This window comes from Schistocerca piceifrons, chromosome 2 (assembly GCF_021461385.2).
Source record: "Schistocerca piceifrons isolate TAMUIC-IGC-003096 chromosome 2, iqSchPice1.1, whole genome shotgun sequence".
In the NCBI taxonomy this organism is placed as follows: domain Eukaryota; kingdom Metazoa; phylum Arthropoda; class Insecta; order Orthoptera; family Acrididae; genus Schistocerca; species Schistocerca piceifrons.
Window position 1 is genome coordinate 186872806 of NC_060139.1, and position 20762 is coordinate 186893567.

The following is a 20762-nucleotide window of genomic DNA, read 5'->3' on the forward strand; positions in this document are numbered from 1 at the left end:
GGCTTTTAGACAATTAAGCTGTTTATCACATTGTTAAAAGCTCTTTCAGCAGTAATACGACAGCTGTTAATGAGATCCCCTGCTACGATTTGATAAGTACCAGTGTGGAAGATTCACTGCAGCCTAGGAGACAAAGAATTATGCTGCAGTAACGACTCCAGCATACCAAGCACAGACTCAAAAGATTCCTTATGAAACTCAAACTGCTCTTTGAAATCACTTTCACTATACTTTGCAAATGGGTATCTCTCCATTAGAGCCCTCATTCTTGGGATGTCTACCTCTTCCTCCTCACAATATATTCATCGTAGTCCAGGTATTCCACAGAATCCAGTATATAACATATAGAAACCAAAGAACACACTTTAATCTCTAACTTTACTCCACACTGATGTAATTATTTTTAAGATTGACAATCACAGACACCTACAACCTCACTCAAATGTTGTTATTTCAAAAAACTGCTTTATTTCTCAATGTTGTATATACATATCTACAGCAAATGCAATACAGTAGTATGCTGTGCTCATTTCATTCACATTAAAAGATAAATAAATAAATAAATAAATAAACTAATCAATTAAAAAAATCAACTGGATTTAAGTCCAACATTATTGATACAAATGATACTTCTCTGCCATGAATCTGAGTTTGCCTGTAACAGAGTCTGTGATACATGTAATAGTCATTTAGTCTCTTAAAGTCCTAAAGCTATGACGATACGGTAGCTATAAGATTACAGTTTAGTTCTCAATCAGTACTGTGTTGATCAATAAATGATGTGTTATTAGTTTCCACTATTTTAAGTGACCTTTTGGATGGGCAAAGGTACTCATAATTTTTGCTAGTTGTCTCACCAAGATCATGAGGAGCCTTTATTTTGGCTGTAAGACTACCTATGGCTCATAACTAGAAAATTCTTCCTGGATGACAGAATTTGATAATCTGATTAAGAGGGGTGTAGGTGGCTGAATATCAAAAGCCAGTTTAAAAGATTGTCATCTTTTTCATTTGATTAAAAGATGAGATAGGCATGGAATATAAAGTGGTGACCAAATCTGTTACATTCACATTTGTATCTTATTTAGAATACAGTTGATATTATTACTACTTGAATTTGAAATATGGTTTAGAGAGGGTTCAATGGGTGGCTGTGCTTAAATGGACAATGTCATTTCAAAGATGTTGCTCACTCACATCAGTATCGCTGGAATACATACCAGCCTACATTATGTCATAATGCAAATTGAGAGAATTATGACGGGTCTCAAGTTCCTTTATATGTTATGAAGTAATCAAACCAGAACACACTAGTCTCTCTAAATGCGAACACTTTAGGTTAGGCTTTATGTGACTGTTACTGACATCTACTGAAGCAACAAGTTTAATTACCAGTCACAATTTATTTTATGTCCACTATGTGTTTCGTAGGTTTAAACCTCCCAGATAAAGAGCATTTGTGTGAATTAATTTCACTTGTATTTGCTGTGTTTAAACTTTGGGGTAACATGTTGCACTGTTTGTAGAGGTCTTTGATTCCAAAAATGAACAAAAATGTAAATGTAAAAGTAAAAATAACTCAAGTGGTCACCAGCTTCTTTTCTGTGATACTGTATGTGGTTACTACAGTAGAGAAAGGAGCCTATGACCACTGGAAGTTATTCTAATTTTATAATTTTTGTTCATCTTTGCAATGCAAGACCTTCAAAAAACTAAAAAAGCATTTTGTTTCTCTCTTCTGGAACTAGACAGTGCCATAAGTTAGTCCCAAAATTGTAAACACAACTGATTTGCTTGGCTGTTTTAATCAGGTTTGTCACTGATGTTCTCCACATCTCTCTTCGACTGCTCTGATACGGCATGGCATGGGACAGGCTATCAGAACAGCCAAGGAGATATGTGAGGAACATCAATGACACACTCCACTAAAAAATGAAGCAAGTCATCTGTCACGGAGCACTCGCTATGATATAAAAACGAAATTAAATATGACAAGACCAGTACCGTGGTACAACTGTCCAAGTTTCTGGGGCACCATAATTAAGCAGTTTATCAGAATAAAGATGTCAGAAAACTTAATAAATAGGGATGGTGGTTCAATTTAAATAATGATTGAAGTCTGACACTCAATTTATAAAAATCTCACCGACAATCAGATTCACCAGAGTTGGAAGATGCTGAGAGAATTTGCATTTCACAGAATATTACAGTGAAAAACTAAAGAGCATGAAAGGGGCAAAGTTGGTATCAGGAATCGTACTCAGCTACAAATGGTAGCACCAGACCCACAACAGTTGAAGTCCAGCCAGTGAGTACATGTAACCATAAGAACTAAGGTAGCTGAAGAAGATGGCTGAAGCACGCTATTAATCAATCACATCAAGAAAACCTGAGCAATCAGATTTGATAATTATGTTACTGACGAGTGTTACTAACTGTAGTTTCTTCAATATGCAGATTAATCTGAAAATAGAATGAAATGTATTCTGATAATTGTAGTGAAAATAATCCATAGATTATTGTTTATCAGACTGGACGCACATTGAGGTCTGTAAAAGACATGTTACTACATGTGCTCAAATGGTGGATACTTTGTCACTACAAAGGAATATTGTAATGATTAACATATAACCGTTGCCAATGATTTGGAAAACGCAATGGAGAAACTTCGGAAAAATGGTTTAGAACATACTGTTAATAAATAGGAAATCTTACACTTACAAGGAAACATTTAAATCTGGACAGCCATTCGGAACCAACTGCATGTTACTGTTAACCTTTGTCTACAAACTGATCACGCGTACGCTCTCTCAGAACAGTAATCATTCCTCCCGTGACATCCAATCTCTTTCATATATATATGAATTAATCAATCATTTTCCATTTCTTCAGGACATCCTCATACATAAACATATTTGCATACAAAATAATGCAAGTTCACTATGCTAAAAGTGCAAAGAACATTTCTAACTTGTTTGTAGGAAAGTTGCTTTACATTATTACTCAGAATTCATGAAACAGTATCACTAATATGAGGTAACAACAAAGCTAGGAGATAGAAAACCTTTATGTGAAGTCAAAGGCATTAACAAACAATTTTACTGCACCTGGAAGAAATGAGTGACACATCCTGTGGAAGAGCAGTGTAGCTTCTTGCCAGGGGTAACATAGCTGTAATTATTGCAGCCCCAACGTAAAATCCATGATTTGCATCTGGAGGGTATTCCTGCCACTTCAGGAATACATACTCAAATTCTATAGAAATCTCTGTTACAGAACGTTGTGGCAGGCGGATCAAGATCTCCAGGTAATAGGAGCGTGTTCGCTCCATGCCAGGACGTATTTCTTCAGTACTGTAACAGGTAACAACTTGTTCCTGACAGCCAAATCTAATCAAAGTTCTTGTATGATATGATCATGCCATATAGTAATGGTAGAAACACTTTATCTGTTAAAAAAACTCAAGTAAATACATAAATCTTAAAAATATCTAAGTCACAAATTAAAAAATGAAAAATCCAGGGTGAAGGTAAGAAAAGGACACTTGCTACTCACCATGTAGTGGAGATGCTGAGTCACAGATAGGCACAACAAAAAGTGTGTCAGAAAGTGAGTTTTTGGCCAACAAGGCCTTCGTCAGAAATAACCACCACACACACACACACACACACACACACACACACACACACACAGTGTCTCTGGCTGCTGAGGCAAAACTAGCGAGTCTGGCCTCACCAGCAAGAGACTATGTTCTCGTGTGTGCGAGATGCGATCGAGCGCGTGTGTGTGTGTGTGTGTGTGTGTGTGTGTGTGTGTGCGCGCGCGCGCGCGCCCGCCTGCCACCGCTTGGTGAGTATATTTTGTTTATTAAATATTTCCTTATTTAAAGTCTGTTGTAACTGTTTACACAAGTATCTTATTAATCAGTTCCTGCTTGTGTCTGTATGTGTGGATGGATATGTGCATGTGTGTGAGTGTATACCTGTCCTTTTTTCCTCCTTTTTTCCCCTAAGGTAAGTCTTTCCGCTCCCGGGATTGTAATGACTCCTTACCCTCTCCCTTAAAACCCACTTCCTTTCGTCTTCCCCTCTCCTACCCTCTTTCCTGATGAGGCAACAGTTTGTTGCGAAAGCTTGAATTTTGTGTGTATGTTTGTGTTTGTTTGTGTGTCTATCGACTTGCCAGCGCTTTTGTTCGGTAAGTCACCTCATCTTTGTTTTTATATATAATTTTTCCCACGTGGAATGTTTCCTTCCATTATATTATTAATCAGTTCATTTTACAACTAGCATCCTGTTTGTTGCTGCACTTTTTAATTAGCATCCTGTTTGTTGCTGCACTTTTTAATCTAATTACCTTCTTCGTTTTAAATACCAACATAATTTCACATATACCAAATTATACATTTCTTCTTATTTCCCTCTTACTGACCTGAAAGCCAAAGCAAAGCTGCTCATCTGTGTAAATAAATCAAAATGAGGCCAACAAAAATATCTCCAGGTGACAAAATGTACAGATGTTGATTCATCACTAAATTTTATGTGTGTCCTCTGGGAGAACTCTAAAGAAATTGATGCGGCAAGGCAGAACTGTCAAAAACAAATCTATTGCATAGTCAAAATAATCCTTAGTTTAGAAAACAATTCTTATTAACTCTTTCCTCTCTATACAGGTAAAAATTAAAGTCTTTTTATTAAGTTGGCTCAAAATGTTTGTGGAAAATCATTTTGACTATGCTTAAAACTTGATGAAAAAAGTTTTATACTGTTCATCAATTGACTGAAATTAATGTGTATAGAATATTGGACTGAAAATCTACAGTGAAGTAGGAAGCAAAGACATAATATTTGGTCCAATTAAAAGAAGGGCCCAGAATATTTTGCTAGAGAAATGTCAGTATCTGGTGGAATTATTCACGCATGATGTAGCTTAGTGACTTCATGAGACAGATACTATCTATAACAGAAATATATTAATATTGGCTAATTATCATTAGCTGTATACTTGAATAATGATTGCGTTATGTCACAGATTTTTTACAAGTCATCTGCACTTGGATAGAATGATTTAGAATATAAATATGTCACGAGAGGGGAGAGGGGTGGGGGGGGGTGGGGGGGTGAAATCACAGTTCTCTGTAGTGGCTGTTTTTATTTGTTAGCTGAGTGTCATCCTCATACTATTAATTATCTTTTGATGCTAAACAAAATTATGATGTTAAGTATTTGGTCTACTGTTCTACATTCATAACACAAAGACTTTGGAAAAATTTATTTGGATGAAAAATACAAATAAAAATTATCATTTGTTAATTGTGAATAACTGTTAAAATATTTACTCAAAACATTATTAATTTAAATGAATAAAAACATTTGTTTATCACCTGAAAATACAAGTAGTTGCAAATAACAAAAAATTGATCTCCAAATACAGCTATTGTCCCAATTCTTTATCGTTTATGAAACAAATGTACCTTTTGTAGTTTCTAAAACCATCCTTTTTTCAAACATTTCTTCAGAATATTTGTTCGATTTTTGAAGATTTTTCATTGTAACTTACAAAACAATATGTTCCATGCATGACAAAGAGGGTAACAGTTAATTATATCTCTTGAACATTACCTAAAAGCAATGGGGTAACATGGCAAGACTTTTAAATTATGATCATCTTCAGCAAAAATTGAGAAATAATCAATTCCCTTCTAGTTTTTAGTGAATAACTTCATTGTGGTTCCATATCAACTACCCCCCCCCCCCCCTCCTCCTCAAATACAAATACCTTTCAAAATAAAAATTAATGATAAATGTCTTTTTCTATCATAACTTGATTTGAAACTCTTCAGCTAATTTCTTCCACATTTCTGCGGTTATCATCTGTCTGAACTTGGTTTTAAGTCTCCCTTGATGTACAGATGAGTTATTTATTTTTAAATGGCAGATAAACTGTGATGGAATAGTTTTATGTTCTTCCTTTGGTGTAGGAAGGTGAGAAAAACCTTCAAATCATCTCTTGCCACTTTCTTGAATTGAAGTTTCTAGTGTGCTGCAATATTTATGGAGACAGTCCGCTGGATTTTGCATAGCACTAATAATCCACAGGACACATTTTTTTGCCTTGGAGTATATCCAGAGCTTCGTAACGTGTTATGTACTCTTACATACTCAAACTCAGTGTCTCTTATGAATTTTTTCAATCTCAAACATCTATGTAACTGCATAGACAATCTCAGACAGGGGAAAATTAATTCATCTTGTAATGCAAGGCATACTCAGAGTTAGTCACAAAGCACTTTCAGTTAATTTAAAATGACTTTCAACATCCAGCAGCACTCCACAAAGTGTTCTATTTTTGTATAGTTTAGTGATGCCCTTCATCGAGTCCTTACTTTGTTCATTCTAGTGTTACTGATAAGACCGCTTGGAAATGATCCATTTTTATGTTGTATTTGTTACACTGCAAGTCAACTAAGCTGAGCTCAACTATAAGGTTAGTCTGAACACTGGAGTGCTTTAGGAGACATTGTTATATTGGATGTAGCTTTCCCTTGCCTTTCTCTGACCTCTGAAACGATTCTTCTAGGAATTATAGGGAGACCTATATTTTAACATAGACTCTGAAACACAGTGCGACCTGATGTGGCATTTTTCTCATTGCTAGGGGGGAAATAAGCAATAAGTGATAGACAAAATCTAGGACCAACTGGGGATTGAGCCCTAGACATTTAGTTTTGTAGTCTGAAACTTGACCCACTAAACCACAGAGACACAGTCCTGTACCAATCATTAATAACTTATTCATCAAACAGAAGCTGGTTGGTTGGTTGGTTGGAGAAGGGACCGAACTACATGGTCATCAGACCCTACGACCTGAGATTAACTAAAGCCGATAAAATCCCACATTAAAAGAGAGAACTACAACATCCATAAATAGATAAACTATTGATAGGGAAGGAAGAAAAAGAACAGAAGATGATGTGAAGGAAAGGAAGTGACTAATGACTGGGGCATGAAGGAAGGAGCACAGAAGACAAGACAAACAGAAAGTGTGCAGAGTCAAATGAAAAAATGCTGGTTATGTGAGAGGGAGTTCTGTTTCAGAAGTAAACAGAGAAAATGCAGTTGTATTCTACATTGTTCATTATTTTAGTTATGAATAACAAATAAAAGCCCAAAAATCAATTTTTTTAATGATCTATTTATTCTAATAACCATCTAGATTTGTTAAGATACTGCCTATCACTGGTGCCATAAACATACCATGTACAGAAAAATCAAAATCCTTTTTTAGATTGCCCTGTGCAAGTATGAAGCTATAAATGAATATATACTTAAACTAAATTCATCATTAAGTTGAAATACACAGAGCAGCCAAAGCACTTTTTTCACCAAATGATTTACTGTGATGAAAACAACATACGGTAAACATAAATTTTTATTTTCCCAATATATGATGAAGCACAGCCTCCGAAAGATCTGTGCAACACAGCGATGTCATGTAATTCTTTCTTTCTTTGAGCTGCTCAACCTGTCTTCTTCTCACAACGAGCAACGCTCAGACTTTCCCCATCTTCCTCCATTCAGGATTGTGACATTACATGGAGAACTATGACAACATATGTGTTGGAGAAACAATGTCGCCAGTTCTAATAAACTTTGTATTTCAAGAAAGGGTGTGTAATCTAAATCCTGAAGCCTTGCTGCTTTTGTGAAATATCATTGTAATGTAGAAACAAATATAACTATACAGTTCATTTTGGAAATTATTAGCACACAAAAAAGATGAAAACTGAACCTTCACTGTGATTTGTTTTGAATTGATTTTGGCTCTGTAGCTTACCTGGTTCAATTTTCCTACCCTGAGATGTTATTTTGAGTGTATGGAGGTAAACTGGTATAAACCATGGTATATTTTCCATATAAACTACATCTATTTCTTTCCAATGTGTGTTGTGAATCCTTGTGACAATGCCACCACGTTCCTGGCCATAGCCTAAAAAGTGAAAAGAAGTTATTTAGAAAAAACAGAAGACGCCACTCAAAAAATGAAACATTTCAAAGTAAAGTATAGACAAAACAAATGAACTTGTTTATATGGTTCCTTATACTTCGAGTACTCAATAACTCTCTAAGAAACAAATATATTCTTACACATCATGTTTCAAAAATTTAAGCATGAATGACATCATTCAAGGAAATGGAAAGTGTCAGCCAACAGTCAGTAGATTTTTGAATATTTCTTATGAAAACAAAGCCCTAAGCTATCACTGGTGTTGTGCATGAACAGTGAATTACACTCATCATCATATGAGAAGTATCTAAATAAATGAAGTATGACATTTTAGTGTTGTGCAGATAATAATAAATGACTTATTATTAAAGATACAGTAATGAGCAAAATCAATATATTATGTTAATGGAAGTTGCATGACCGGTGGCAAACACACACACACACACACACACACACACACACACACACACACACACACACACACAGGCAGAGAGAGAGAGAGAGAGAGAGAGAGAGAGAGAGAGAGAGAGACAATGTGTTTTACCCAAAAATATTGTTTAAAGTGCATATTTCATTCCTGGATTCACTTTTACAACTAATTTCTCTATTACTGTTTAACTGCAGTGTGAATAAGGAATGTCAGCTTCCTTAATTGATTAAAGCAAATCATGGGATGGTTTCTTTGTAAATTCCTGCAATGAGAGAAACATTCAATGATTTTGAAAGTAAGACATTGTCAACCGACCTGAGTAAAAAGCCTAAGAGATTTTGGTTGTATGTAAAATCAGTAAGTGGGTCAAAATCATCTACATTCTTTCAGCGACCACACTGGCACTGAAACATGGCCAAAATACTGAATTCAGTCTTCCGAAGTTGTTTCATGGGGAAAGATCTTAACACTGTCCGTCCTTTCAATCATCGTACAAACATCAAAATGGTAGATATTGAGATAACCAATCGTGGAATTGAAAAGCAGCTACAATCGCTTAGTAGTGGAAAGGCTTCAGGACCAGATGGGATACCTGTAAGATGCCATAAAGATTATGCAAAAGAACTTGCTCCCCTTCAAGCAGTAATGTATCGTAGATCGCTTGAGCAACAGAAGGTACCTAACAACTGGAAAAAAGTGCAGGTCATTCTTGCTTTTAAGAAAGGCCGTAAGACAGAGCCACATAGTTACAGACCTATATCATTGACGTCAATCTGTTGTAGAATTATGGAACATGTTTTATGTTCAAGATTATGACATTTTCGGAAAATTAACATCTCTACAAAAATCAACATGGATTCCACAAACAGAGATCCTGTGAAACTCGGCTTGCTCTGTTCCTCCATGAGATCCACAGCACAGTGGACAATGGCACTCAGGCTGATGCCGTGTTCCTTGTCTTCAATAAGGCATTTGACACCTCCCCACATTGGCATTTACTGAAAAAAATACGAGCTTACGGAGTATTGGAGCACACCTGTGATTGGATTCAAGACTTTCTTGCTGATAGAACTCAACACGTCGCTCTTAATGGAACTAAATCAACAGATGTAGAGGTAATATGCGGAGTACCAAAGGGAAGTGTGACAGGACCACTGATGTTTACAATATATATAAATGATCTAGTAGAAAGCTTTGGATGCTCTTTAAGGCTATTCACAGAAGATGCAGTTGTCTATACCAAAGTAGCAATGCAAGAAGATAGTAACAATTTGCAGAACGACCTGCAGAGAATTGATGAATGGTGCAGACTCTGGCAGTTGACCCTGAATGTAAATAAATATAACATATTGTGCATACATAAGAAAAGAAATCCACTACTGTACAGCTACATTATTGATGACAAACAGCTGGAGACAGCGTCTGCCGTAAAATATCTAGGCGTAACCATCCAGAGCGACCTAAGTGGAATGACCATATAAAACAGATACGGGGAAAAACAGACGCCAGAAAGTTCGAGAAATTAGAGCCAATAGAGAGGCTTACTGACAATCATTCTTCCCAAGCACTATTCGCAAGTGGAACAGGGTTGGAGGGTTCAGATAGTGGTACCGAAAGTACCCTCTGCCACACACCATTAGGTGGCTTGCGGAGTATGATGTAAATGTAGAAATGACACAGCTGAAAAAATTCCAACCCAAGCGAGCTGTTGTTCTTTAATAACTTCATCATTGACAGGACATTTAGGCCCTATTTTCTATCCTCTCTCATTCACAGCTGAAATTAGATGATAAGCCTGGGGTTCTCTGCCAAATTTTCAATGAAATTGAGCAGTGTGAACATGTGTCAGCACTTGATTGGTGCTACAGTTCAATTTGAAATAATATCCTCAACAATATGTCTATTAGCTATATAGCCTCTAAAAAAAAAAAAAAAAAAAAACACACCACTGGGGGCCGAACCGCACAATAACACTGGGTTCGGTGTGGGGAGGCGGTGGGGTGGGTGGACTGCTGTGGCCTATTATGGGGTTGTGAATCACTGAGGGCTACAGCAGGACAAAGCCTCTCTGTCGTTTCCAGGTCCCCGCTTCAATACACAATACAATACACATGAGCTTTACCCAACATATCTCAGATTGTAGCTTTAGATGCCTACAACTGGTTCATTCTGTCATTTCAGACAAGCAAAAATAAATTGCTAGCAACACAGATAGACATGAGTGGTCACATACTCTCAGGGAACCAGCTGGATCACAAGTCACAATGGAGTCAACACACAGATGAACTAATCCAGACTCCTAGTTCCGCATGTCTCACCTTTAGAATTTTCTCATTCTGTTCACCTAAAGATGAAAGTGTTGGCATACTTTGCATATTTTCTCTCTTTATTGTATTCTGGGACTGCCACCCCCCCCCCCCCACCCTCCCCCAAAAGGAAGTTTTACTCAACACAAAATCACGCAGTAGCAGATCATCTTGCAGAAGCCTTTTAAACGATCTCAGAATTCTCACATTCATTTCACAATGTATTTATTCCCTAACTGTTTGTGTTACCAACATCATAAATCAGCTTTAGCTGAACTTTGGGGTACACAAGTGCAATACAAGACACAATATTTTCATGTAGACGTTTTATCCTATGGTTTAGATAGAAGATACATGCTTGGATGCAAAGGTATTCAACAAGCTTTCGTCTAATGCAATGTTACAGATTGGGAAGCCCAATCAGTTTTAAAGAAAATTAAAAACATACCTCATTAGCTACTCTCCCTATAAATCATTTGAATGTCAAGATTTAAGGACTGTTCTATTAACTACATAGGAAGTAGCAGTGTTCAGTGTAAAGCTACATTCCAAATAGTAATGCAATGTAAAGAGCAATCAGAATCTGTAACTGTTGGTAACTTTTTTCTTTGAAAAATATCAATATAATGAAGTAAATGAACAAATGCTCAAAATATGAACATTGTTTTCAAACTACAGAAAAGGGCCGTATGAATAATATCCAAAAGTAGTAGTCAAGCTCACTTTAAAATCTGTTCAAAACCCTGGGGATTTTAACTACACCATGTGAGTACCTTTACTAATCAGATGTACAAATAAAAAATGGCATTCATAACTACTGCACTAACAGTTCTCTCCACAACCTTGGAACAAGATCTAAACTGAACTTACATTTACTAAGAAAGAATGAACATAAAAGTCACAAAAGGGAATAAAACCATACCATAAACTACCCAACGAAAGTCAAGAGATTACTAAAACAAACTTATTTAAAGAGGTGGTTAAAAAATACCTGCTAAGCAATACATTCTATAAAGTGAAGGATTACTTAGATAACACAGTGTGAGTTTAGCAAAAAATGTAATACAAATAAACAACAACAACAACAATAACAAAATTATCACTTCGTGGAACACGTTCAACACTACTTTTTTTTGTTTTTTGTTTTGTTTTTTCGTTTTCTGGAAAAACTTACTCCCAAAGCTATGCAATGTATAATACCTTACCCTGTTTCTGATTTCAACATCTCACTCATTTTAGAGGGGTTCTGACCCAGTTTTTAGAGTTAGTAAATGGGAACACGCAGCACACAAAACAGAAACCTAACATCGTCGCTATAGTCCTACCGTCAGGTGATTATGAAACAATGTGTATATAATGTATGAAGTGTTTGCAGTGACTTAGTTAGAAATGAAAGAGCAATTTAGCAATAGCCTTTTACAGCGATAAACAACTTTTTGGCCAAACAGTATTGTACATTAGACATCAACTGAATGACATAGCACTGTTTTAAACAGACTAGTCTTGTATTCAGAAGTGTGCATACTCCAGTCATCATTCAGCCATCCTGATTTAAGTTTTCCATGGTTTCCCTGAAATACTTCAGCAAATGCTGGGATGGTTCCTATGATAATGCCACAGCCAATTATCTGTCCCATCCTTGGCAAACTAGACCTGTAACTGTGTTGTTGTTGTTGTTGTTGTTGTTGTTGTGGTCTTCAGTCCGAAGACTGGTTTGATGCAGCTGTCCATGCTACTCCATCCTGTGTGAGTCTCTTGGCCTCTGAGTAACTACTACAACCTACATCTTTCTGAATCTGCTTACTCTATTCATCTCTTGGTCTCCGTCTATGATTTTTGCCTCATGCACTTCCCTCCACTACTAAATCGGTGATCCCTTGATGTCTCAGGATATGTCCTATCAACCAATCCTTTCTCTTGGTCAAGTCGTACCATAAATTTCCTATCACTCCCATTCTATGCAGTACTTTCTCATTAGTTATGTGATCAACCCATCTAATCTTCAGCAATCTTCTGTAGAATCACAATTCCAAAGTTCCTATTCTCCTTTCATCTAAACTGTTTATTGTCCATGTTTCACTTCCATACATGGCTACAATCCAGACAAATACCTCCAGAACTTCCTAACACTTAAGTCTAAATTCAACGTTAACAAATTTCTCTTCTTCAGAAATGCTTTTCTTACCACTACCAGCCTACATTTTATATCCTCTGCTGTAAGTATGTGAATGCCTGTATACATGAATTATGTTAATTTCATTGTTCTGAGAGTGTAGTACTATGACATGTCTAATGCCATTGTAAAAGTGATCTTCCAATGAACAGAACTACTACTGCTGCTACTACTACTACAACAGAACTATCAACAACAGCCATCTTGTATAAATAAGAAGACAGCAGCTTCTTTCAAAGTAGCAGTTTTCTAATGTGCTTGATTAAATTTATGTGCCATAAATATGAATTGTATTAAGTAGTGTAGTGATAGTTAACTGTTAATACAGCATACAACGTACATTTCAATTATTGGCTTTTCATGCGTTAATGTATATCTCGATTTGTTCCACATCCCTGAAAGTTCTTGGGACTGACGACAAAATGAATGATGATGAACTGCAATGGAAGACATTAAGAGTTTTCAGATGAAAGTTTTTTTTACCATATTTTCTCAGATGCACTACAAGAAACAGATATGTTAGAGAAATAACAGAAACAAATATATTCGAGAGGGATGCAGAAAGCAGTGGAAGCTATGCAATGGAAAATCAAATAGACCGTCCACAAAAGCAAAACTAAAGAGAATAATAAAAGTGAGGAAGCAAAAAGAGAAAATAAGAACAGAAATGATGACAATGGGAAGCAGGCATAATAAGGAAGTGTGACATGTGGTATGCTAGGATGGAGAGAGAGGGCTATTAGGTGACATTCTGCAGAGATTTCAGTTGCCCCTGGTTATGGGTACCTTCTGAATAATCACTCTGGAAGTAAGTGGTCAATCACGTTGAAGTCATTGAAATCACTGAAAAATTGGATGTTTGTTACATTCACTTTCTGAAAATGTGTTACCAAACTGAATGTGCCCAGGCTTCTTAAAAATAATGATTTTTGCCTTCACTTCAAGACGTTACAGTCTTCCAAAGTTCTCATCTAAGAATAATATCAATTGCAATAACCACAAGGGCTCATAATTTAGGTAAACTCAAACATCAAACAAATGTTAAAGCGATGAGTGGAGTGCCTGCAATGCAACTGTAATTATTGCTTTAAATTTAATAACAAAAGAAAAAAAATAATAATAATAGAAATGTGTCACAGTATTTTGATGGCAAAATTGAATATGAAAGGCTGATAAGGTCAGTTAGTTCTTACACTAGTTTTGAATGTTAGTTGGATAAAACATACCTCTATTTTAATAACAAAAGAATTTCCATGTTTGTTACTTCATGGGTTGTTACTGAAATTCTTTTATTCTGCTTTTACTTTCATTGGTAATGCTACAACAATTAAGTCTCTAATGATACAAGTGGAAACCTAGTGCTTTTACTTGGCTAATGATTTCCAGTGATGTTAACTTTTTACTACAAAAATGCATTTCACTAGTACAGGTCCCACATCCCCCTCGCCCACTATTTTTAAGGCATGTAAGGGGAGGGGCAATGTGTTACTTTATGGACACAGCACAATGCACTGGGATCAGCTACTTGCAAAATATTTAATGCAATGTAATGGAAAATGATGGTGCTTTCTGCTAAAGTAAAAGCTATTTTATCACAAGCTTTGGGTGCAGTTAATAGCCCTGAAGACAAATACAGCTAAAATGGAATGAGGGAAGGCAGCAAATCACAGAGAACAAATGTAACAAGCAGTTATTTGTGACAAAGAGTAATGTCATTATAAGTATAAGGGGACAGACCTCTGTTCGCCAAATAGAGGAGACCTACTGCTGCCCGATTGCTCAAAGAATCAGTGTTGAGAAATCTGAGTTTGTTTTAGCTCTGACAGATGATATTGCTGCTCTTCTGCACAAAGCTGTCCACTGCTCAATGCTTCCTCTATTTGGCGAGTATCGATCTATCACCTTATATTTATTATCTTCCATCTTGAATTTTCCACAATTCCAGAGCACAATTTTTTTCCCTCCTGGAGATACTGTAGACACTTACTTTGTGAACATTCAACTCAACAATGACATTTTTAGAAAGATCAAACAAGCTTTGAAGGACTAACATTTTTAATAGTGCTGGGACAAGAATCATGAGAAAATTATCAAAGCTTTACTGTACTACTATTTCATAGCTATGCCATAATGCTAAACTGTCTCAGACCATATTCAATCTCTTGGGATAATACAGTATAGTTCAAGAATGAAACGGAGATTTATTGGTTAACTATTTGTATTTCAGTGAAGAAATTTTTCAAAGGGTTTCTGAGCAGTACTGTTTTGGCCAATTATGTAGTTCATAATGGCATTTTAATAATACATTATTACAAAGATTTAAGACCTTGCGCTTTATTGCACTATAGCAAAATAATGTTCTTTGAAGGCTTCTGTATTTCAGTGATTTCCCTACGTGGTATCCATGGAATATTATTCATGTAACATAATGCTATTAGCAGTTGTTTTCATCAGTCAATAAATGTTATGAAGCCAATAATTGAAATATTAGATTTAGCAAACTTAGTATATGGCTGACTTGACAAAGTTCTACATCTTTTTAAAGGCTGGTACTATAACACTGCCAAAAGCACCTATCAGTCACATAACACTCCTTTAATGGTGGAGATGAGTTTTGGTACCTGTTACCTGGGCCAGTCTAGTAGATTAGCCTGTGTTGTTACAATCAATAGTACAATTTTAGCCTAAATATACCCACATTAACACCTTTAACACAATGCCATATATTTGATAAATTTACAATTCAACTTACCAACAATATATCGGTTTGCATGAAGAACCGGTGGAATATTTACAGTGAATATTTTTGGAGATGATGTTTCTGCCGCGATGCTTATCATACTCCCAGGCAATGTTATCTTCCTGACATCATAGACAGCATACTTTGTTTCATAGCCTCCTCGCCAACTGGACAGTCGTGTTTCAGGAGGAGGAATCAGTTGGAATGTGACTCCTGTCTGAATTGAAGTGTTAAAAATTATTCATACTGAATAGTTAACGTTTGTACACAATCAAGTAATATAATTATGGCCCTCATCTTATGATTCAGGGTTTAGTAACACATAGGTGATTAAGCAAATCATATTGTGAGGTGGTGCAAGCCAAGAGTATATAGGGTACTGCAAATAACATGCCTATGCTTTGAATACTGAAGATTAAAGAAAACAATTAGAACATATGGTTGGAATTCAGTTTTCTCCATGGAGTCTGTCCTCATCCCATCCACAAAGTCTCCCCTGACCTAGGGTTCTGGGCAACTTTTCTCACACACACACACACACACACACACACACGCACACACACACACACACACACACACACACACACAGAGAGAGAGAGAGAGAGAGAGAGAGAGAGAGAGAGAGAGAGAGAGAGAGAGAGCGCGCTAGTGTCATCTCCAGGCACTAAGATCCAACTCAATGCCTCCTGAATGTGGTGAGTAACAATCTATCCTTCCCATATTGTTGTTATTCCATTCTGTGTTTTCCATTGTTTCAATTATATATGTGTTCCATTTAATGCAATGCACGGAACACAGTCTTTTGATTATTTTTGTAGATAATATTGTCTATATTGTACCCAGTGTTTCAAAACAATCATCAGGGTTTTAAGGCTTTGTAGGATTAATTACATTCAACTTATGATTATAAATAATACATCAAATGAAAGTGCACATGCACTTATTCCTGTGTCTTCAGTTAGTAAGCGCCACTGGCAAAAATGGCAACTAGTGAACAGAAAGCTTTTGGTGTTTTACATTTTGCAAGGACTTAATCTGTTGTTACAGTGTAATGTGTGTTCTGCATAAGTTCCATTGTAATCTTCCAAGTGATAATGACATCCATAGATGATATCATCACTTTTAAGACACTGGCTGTCTTTGCAAAGGGAAGAGTACAGAAGAGCAAGAGTGACTGAAGAACATATTGATGAGAGAGAGAGAGAGAGTGTTACACTTGTAGACCCAAGAAATAACTTCAGATAGCTTGTCATGTGAATTAGCAATTCCAATGCAGTCTGTAGGGAGACTTTTAAGGAGGTGCTTAAAACCACGTCTTTTTCATATGTAGTTATCACAAACTCTAAAGCAGTGCCAGCCATAGCATGCCCAAACTTCACACGGGCTGAGTGTGCAGGTCAAGTCTCTGCCTGTATCACTTTGCTCGTTTCTTCCCAAAAGTACTTGGTACAGCCCAACATTTCATTTAGTACAGCAGTGTGGCATTTTTCGGTCGGTACAGGTCTCTTCACTCAACAGGATCGTGGTGTCAGCACTGTTTACCCTTCGCTATTTGTTCATGGTATGAGAGACATTCGCAGGTCCAGTGGTTGTCGGCACAAAAAGAGGCAGTCTAGAGATTTATTGTCACAAGCCTTTAAAAATGAATGAATGACAGAAGAGAGGGATGAAAATTCTCAATATATTATTACACAGTTTCATAAGCAACAGATGCTGCAAATTTATTCAGAAGCAGTATTACAATGCCACCCAGAAAGAATTTAAAGATTTAGTCTACAATGAAAGAGCAAAGAATTACAATGATCAACAGATGGGATTCATTGTTGGGTATTTTAAGAAGCACTTGTGATGAAGCAAGCTGGGATCTCTCTACTTCCTCCCTTGTTTTGCCGCCTGCTTCTTAAATTCATTTTTTTCATTTTTGACTAATTACCATTACCATGTATGAGTCTTAAGAAATATAGCATCAGATCTAATTTTGGGCTTAGTTTTGTATTTGTAATCAATTTCCTAATTTATTTTGACCATTCCTAGTTAATACCTTTGTTATAGGGTAAAATCAGTAATTCTTTCATGGCTTAGATTATGTTGTTGACTTATAAACATAAACAAATATAAATTCTGTACTAATTATAAACATTTGGAAGAAGAGCTACTAGGATGCTTAAAGTATTTATTTGGCTCTATTCGAAAACATATTAGCAAAGCCAGCCCTTAATTAATGCCAAAATAATTACCATGTTTGACAAAAGTATTGTTTGTATAACTATATCTGTTAATTTCATTATTTAAACAAATAATTCAGCCTAACCTTAGTGGTAGAAGAATCTGTTAAAAAGAAGGAATTATTCTATGGATTCAGTTAATTGAATGAGTTATGTTTTAACTGTAATTTCTGTAACGTAAATGTATAGTTTCAGTACCCATTATTGTGAGGATATATAAAGGCCTGATTTCTGGCCTCAAGACAGTCAGTCCATAGCCGATTTTCGGATAGGAAGTCTGTATCAGTTAAGAGTAATGCATTAGCTTAACAGTAGAATTAGTGTAACACTAATAGGCCGTGTGTTAAAACAATGACAGTGTCTATACAATTTATTTGAGAAACAGTGTCACACATACCTTATTATTCTGCAAGAACTGTGTGGTTAGATATTTACTGCTCACGGATGTTCAATAGCAAACTATTGTAGCATTATGTTGATGTTTGCCTGCAAGCTATTAATGAGGCTTATTATTTCCCATTAGTGAACTGTGAATTGGCCAGATAACGGTGTAATATGGGGGGAGGGGGTGAACTGTGACAATAAAGAACTGAGAAATGCAACTGTGCAACTGTCAGCTACATCATTTACAGGAGTCAGTGTTGAACTTCCACCCCCATTTTTCAGCCAGTATAAGAACACAGTACATCGACACCAAGGACTATCAATGAAGAAATAAAGCGGGCAAACGTCACATACTCTGTGCTAAATTTGCAGGCATGCAGTACACGAAGACACAGGTGATACAAATAGTAATATTTCTGATGTCCCACACGTAATTCCACTGTCAATTGCAATCGAGTTTGATGGAACTGATCAAAGAGTACAGAGACTTTACCATTACTGCAAAGTACATTGGCTAATTCAAGGGATGAGCCTGGAATGATTTTTCAATTTAAATCTCTCTACTGTTAATTTATGAATGAAAATGGAGTGCAGGAACGAAAATTAGAACACCCAGAATGGATTGCAGACCATGCATTTTAAGTGGACTTTGTAACGGGACATCGTCCTCTAGCATTACCAGTATTATTAAATTATTTTTTTAAGAAACATTTGAAATTATGAATTATTGGTACACTTAAAATTTTTATTATTAATTATGCAATCCTGGATTGTTTACTATGTTTATTTCTAGATTCATTTATGGAATAATAATGGAAATTAATAATGTAACAGATACTAGTACACATTCTTTTGTTAAGAAAAATTGTAAGCCCTTTGGAATATTTTTATTTCCACAGAGGGTGAGGGAGTTACAGGCTTGAGCACAATGAATGCGGACTTATTTTTGTATTTTGTAACAACATTGTAATTTCGGCTTTGTTAATTTACTTAATAAAATTGCAGCCAAATAGCCATATACAGTTACTTTGCTTAACATTTTACATTTACGTTTACATTTTACATTTTTGCATATTCATTTATCAATTTCACTCTTTTACTGCACAGTTCTATGTGATTTCGTTCACAGGCTTCGTTACAGTTTGCATACACATGTTGTGGTTGGGTCATGATAAGTTTTGCTTTTGCAAATTAGATGATGAAAGCCATGAATAGAAAGTCTAATTACGACATGTCGCAGCTCGAAGTTTGGTGCTGTCCATGAGCGTTCGTCATTGCTTCGGTGCCATAGAACTCCGGCCATATTTTTTCTCATTTGTCCTCAATGATCTTCAGTTGCTTTCTGGAAGCCCTGGTGTGTGTGGCATCCTATATCAAAGTTTGATGTCTTCAATTAGGAATGTCTCTCTCACTAGCAGGTACACTAGTCTACATCTTGTTGTCTTTGAGAGACCTAGTGCTCTTTTTAGATAAGTCGAGTTTACCTTTTCTAGTGTTTCTAGATTGTTTTCTGTCAGGTGGTCCCATATAACATCCATCCCATAGGCCAGGATTGGCAAGATTTTTGCGTTGAATAATTTCATGGCTGTTCTGGACTGAGTAGGTGGATGTTTTTGATGTCCTGTATTGCTATTATTGCTTGGGTTGCATGTTCTGTTGTATGTTTTGTGAAGCATTTGGTTGTTGGTTGCAATGTCACCCCTAGGTATTTAAAGTCTGATGAGATTTTTATTTTTTGTCCTCTGGTGCTGATTTCCGCATTCTTGGGTGTTTTGCCTCCTTTTCCGAAAATTACCATTTCTGTCTTTGTTATGTTTATGTGTAGTTTGTGTTCACTGCACCATTTGTCTATTTTCTCAATGATTTTCTGCAGCTTCTGTAATTGGCTTTGTTAATGTGAAACATCAAAATACTGTATGATATACTAAAATGTGAGAAAATATATTTACTTAAAAATAAAAATTCTGCAACAACTATCTTCAAAATTATTTAGTGCAATAAAACCATGAAGACCTAAATTGTGAAATCGTCATAAAAGTCTGGACAAAAGATGGAATTCGGAAGGAGGGGGAAGATTACATCTTGACTGCACACTACCCATAGTAACACATTGCAAGGTGAGGAATGATTTCTTTCTGATAATCAAAATATCCACGGGTATGCTGCCGGTCTATAGTGTCCAACGGGCACAATATTTCGGCGATCAAACATGTCGCCATCATCAGATGAACTGACGGACTGAGCTCCTGTGAACGTGCCGGCACGGAGATCCGTACGCTATGGCTGCTCAGAGGGAACTGGGTTCGGTCGCGGCGGCGGCTGATTTAAATACCCTCCGCCCGCGGCGCGCTCCCTCCGCCGTCCGCGCCCAGCGCCACGGTCGCGCGGTGGAACAGATTGCGACGGCGTCTGAGATGACGTCGGTGTAATGGCTCTGTCCGCCGTGGTCGTCACAACTATACGTCTGCTCGATTTACTCTTGATTAACCCGATCGCT

At 36.5% G+C, this 20762-nt stretch overlaps 1 protein-coding gene across 1 annotated transcript in view; it reads right to left on the bottom strand.

Moving 5' to 3' along the window:
• The window catches only part of LOC124777144 (GPI transamidase component PIG-T), a 101967-nt gene that overhangs the window by 13899 nt on the left and 67306 nt on the right, over positions 1-20762 (bottom strand). Inside the window, 4 exon segments of the mRNA XM_047252444.1 lie at positions 3108-3339; positions 3342-3353; positions 7837-7989; positions 15669-15873. Coding sequence (XP_047108400.1) covers positions 3108-3339; positions 3342-3353; positions 7837-7989; positions 15669-15873 — 602 coding nt within the window.